This window comes from Austrofundulus limnaeus, unplaced genomic scaffold (assembly GCF_001266775.1).
Source record: "Austrofundulus limnaeus strain Quisiro unplaced genomic scaffold, Austrofundulus_limnaeus-1.0 Scaffold31, whole genome shotgun sequence".
Classification (NCBI taxonomy): domain Eukaryota; kingdom Metazoa; phylum Chordata; class Actinopteri; order Cyprinodontiformes; family Rivulidae; genus Austrofundulus; species Austrofundulus limnaeus.
The window spans coordinates 2328491-2332810 of record NW_013952433.1 but is presented as its reverse complement, the minus strand read 5'-3'; the positions used below and the strand labels follow the sequence as shown (position 1 = coordinate 2332810).

At 38.7% G+C, this 4320-nt stretch overlaps 1 protein-coding gene across 1 annotated transcript in view; it reads right to left on the bottom strand.

Annotated features, from left to right (window-relative positions):
- The window catches only part of mrpl23 (mitochondrial ribosomal protein L23), a 52278-nt gene that overhangs the window by 27022 nt on the left and 20936 nt on the right, over positions 1-4320 (bottom strand). The window contains exon 4 of the mRNA XM_014005575.1: positions 3504-3577. Within this exon, the coding sequence (XP_013861029.1) occupies positions 3504-3577 (74 nt within the window). The remainder of the gene's footprint in view (positions 1-3503; positions 3578-4320) is intronic.

Below are 4320 nucleotides of genomic sequence, written 5' to 3'. Positions count from 1 at the left end.
AGAACAGGAACCTGCTATAAAACAGCAATTATGCTGAGTCAGGCTTGATTTTTAATAATCTTTTCCTGTTAAATAAATAAATCAAATCAAATCAATTTTATTACAAGCACACACTGGAGAAAAAAAGCTTTGACAAAAAATCTATGCATGCTTTCTTGATAAATGTGCTGTTATCTTTAATAAATTCCCAATTGTACTTAAAATCAGAAGACAATGGTGTTACTACAAAGGTAGTCGTGAACCAGACAAATCTAATTACACCAACTGTACATGAAGTAATGTCTACAACAAAGGTCAAAAAGTGCAATCCAGGATCAGATTTCCCAACATCTACCCTTTACAACATCAAACAGATGGAACAATATGAGTTGACTGTGAAAATGTGAAACAAGTGTTAAACTAAGCACAGCGGTGCATTAAAGCAGTTTGAGTTTGAACACATTAGTCCCACAGTGAAGACTAAAAGTAATGACACAGAATCAAGATGCTTCATTCTCTGTTTGTTTGTGTGACCAGGACCACCACCCCATCTCACACATTAGTCTTCTTCCTTTCCTCCTTGAGAGCTTTGCCCCATCTCTGTACCTCCCTGTTGGCATGACTCCATCATGGCCTCAGTCGCCACTCCTGCTTACCCCTCTCGGCCCCTCACACAGATATACACACTTTCCCACACACAGCGCACATTTCACACATGCAGATGCTATCTCTCTCCCCCCACCCAACCCACTACTGGGGTCCCCCTAAGCCTGAGGAAAATGGCCGTCACGGAACCCTGCTAACGGAAGGCCTCCCCCTCAACCACAAACCAGGAGTAAGGAGCAAGAGAACGTGCACAATTCTATTACTGCTGCAATACTAGCTGATGGAGGGAGCAAGGGAAGAGAAGGGGGAGAGGGAAGGATGAGGGTTGTTGAACGGGGGGACTGCGGTGTGAGCATCTACCCACAGAACACTCTCCCACATGTGGAGTCAATTAGGAACAATCTTGTTTTCTCCCGACCGCTGCAAAAGAAGGGAGTTTTTTTTTTTTTTTTTTTGGGGGGGGTGCTGTGTGTGTGAGTGTACATATAAGTGTGTGTGGTAGGAAAGGGAGTTGAGGAAACANGGGGGGGTGCTGTGTGTGTGAGTGTACATATAAGTGTGTGTGGTAGGAAAGGGAGTTGAGGAAACATGTTTTTCTGAAAACGTGCCAAAGAAACAGGCCGGATATATGGTTTTCTATCAAGCCATTTTACGTACAAAGAGTCTGCAGCTCAGCATGTCTGTCTGTTGTTCATTCTTAAATAAGCATGACGGGAGAAACTTGTCACTAGATTTCTACTAAAGTGCAGGAAAAACAACAGCACTCAAAGATTCAGCATGCATGGATGATGGAAACGCCTCAGGGGTGTGTGAGCGTCTGGATATTGTTCTACATCCTCACGCCTATCACTGAAATGCTCATCTGGTTAGATAGAAACATCACTACTGGGAAAGCCTAGTCACCCATACACGAGAAACCAAGCCACGTCTTTGATATGAAACAATACGAAGTCTTTTCTTTGAAAGATTCATGGTTGGTTCAATTATGTTTCCCCTTTCAAACTGTTGTGTTTAGACAGTTTTTATTATTCATCCATTTCAAGATTGATGACTTCAAGTTGGGTGGGCAGTGTTGCATAAACAAGGGTCTACACTGCTGCTGATTTATCTGGGCAAGATCAAAATGCCATGCACAAAACAAAGCTTCCTTGTTTACTTCACAAGAATTGAAAAGTGAATGAGTTAATATTTTAGGGGGTTAATGAAATCTCAAAATATTTTGTTTGATTTTTGCAAAATGTGGAGGAAGGGGACCTCCTGACAGAAAGCTCACCACAAATTTAAGTCCCTATAAAACTGGGCCTGAGACACCTGTGAAAAGACCAAAGGGCAATGAGGAGGCATCAATAATTCACTAGTGACACACCTGAGTCTGCAACAAAAGTAAGCAGAGCTTAGTTGGTGAATATGTATGAAATGGGTGTCTGCATGTGCAGCTATGGTTGGGTCAGCCATACAACACACCAAGGTATCTAAAAATACAAACAACATTGCTTTTATCAAAATCTCCTGCAAGTTTTATGCCTGCCAGTTTTGATGTTGTAAAATGCAGCACGTAACATTAGGTAAATCTGTGTATTTGATTTTGATGGACGCACTTCCTGATGGTGGTCAGAGGGCCCGGTGGCACCTGTGAATAGCAGCCTCGCTTCTGTCAATCTGACCAAGGCAGCTGTGGCTAAAATGTAGCTTACCATCATCAGTGTGTGAATGTGTGTATGAATGTGTGAATGACTGATTGTAGTGTAAAGCACTTTAGAGTTCTTGGACTTCATAAAGCGCTATGTAAGTGCAGTCCATTTAACATTTCTGTACAACTTCTTTTAGTACCATTCCTGTTATGTGGAGGTACAATTTTCTATGAGTGATGAGCATTGGCAACTGAATTTGGCCCCAACTACAGAGAATTTGGAAACCTGAAATAAACCCTATTCAGACCTGATAAAAATAACACATTGGTAAAATTCATTAAGAAATGAATACTGACCAACAATGCAAGCACACACACAGAACTAAGGTTAATAAAATTGTCAAATAATCAAACATGTTTTTGCTTGGAATTCATCTCTGACATTTACAAGTATCAAAAGCCAAACTATACATATGAAAATCATATTTCCATATTTTAGGCAAATGTCTGTCATATAACTAATTAGGACCGTTCATTCTTCTGCTCAGCAAAAACCCAAACTACTGCTTTCTCAAGAGGACAGCCAAGGTTTCTGAATCATACATGAAAAGATTCAGGGTAAAGGTAAGTGAAACATTTATCCAATTTTATGCTTTTTAAGAGCATGTTTGAAAATTAATTGTCGCAAAATCAATGTCCCTTTCAATTTAAAAGCATCAAATGTCTCAATTACTCTCAAAACCAGGCTATAAGGATTTGAAAAAAAGGAGGTTGTTTTAGAGTGATAGTACTGAGAGGTCTCTAACCCCCACTGTGTATTTGACCAAGGATAGCAGGATAATCCTTCTCAGGCAAAACACTGACCAGAAGGAACTAAAAAAGAAAATGGTCTCCTGTGTAAAAAAAAATGTATAGCATCTTTAACAGATGTGCTGTCTTGGTTTCATTATTGTGTCGGCAACAGTATACAGTTTTAATTTCAGGGGTCATCTTAAGATGATTTCACAAAGCAAGGCAAAGCAGATTATTGATGTGCAATTACATGTAAATCAATTTATCAAAGTCAATGCATTTCCAGTTTAATATGTCCGTATTCTGRTACAATCAAATTTTATATATCTGTATTTATATTGGACTCATTTGTAAAACGAAATTGTCAGGTTTCCTCCTCTTTGTTCTTCTGAAAACATAAGTGATTAGTGCTTGAATGAAAAAAAATTATTGTTAATAATTTCAAGTATATTGCTATACGTATATAGGCTTTCTGAATGAAAAAATGTCTTCTCACCAACTGAACATAGGCCACTTTATAGTCTGGGACCTTAGACTTCTGGTTCATATGGTTTCTCTTTTTGCTGCGCCCTGAAACACAAAAAAACACAAAGTTTAAGTACATTTGGCAATCAGAGAAATACAAACAAGAAAAAAAATCATTGTGTCCACCCACTGTGAAATAAAAATCATTATAAATGAGCTTCATTTTAAAATAATAATCTGACAGCATACTGTTCTATTTATTTAATGATACAGCTTGTCAACAATCAGATGCTACGCAAATAACTCGCCAAAAAAAGCTAAATTATCATATTGATTGCACAACAATTTCCGAATTATGTAGCAACTGTGTCATGTTCATTATACAGTTTGCACATGTACGAGTAAGAGGTTTAGTTTCTTGAATCAATGCGATTTTTTTGTTTGTGAGCACAATATACTTTATACAGGTATCTAAAAAGCTATATGACGATACCTGCTGTCAATAATAGATGATAGCACAGCATCTAGTAGTTTATTATAAGACGCTAACCTTAATMAGACCGTGGTGGTCAAGTCAACAGGCCTTTTGAGTAACCGCCATTGCCATGGGAACAGTTTATGACATGAAAAACAAGGGAAACATTCCGGTGTAATGACTCATTTTAGCATGCGCGTTTGTGTGTGTGTGTGTGTGTGTGTGTGTGTGTGTGTGTGGGGGGTCTTTTTAAGTACCAAATGATGGTGACAAATGTCAACTTCTGTGTTTGTAAGCAAGTGAAAGTTTATGTGTGTGTGTGTGTGTGTGTGTGTGTGTGTGTGTGTGTGTGTGTGTGTGTGTGTGTGTGTGT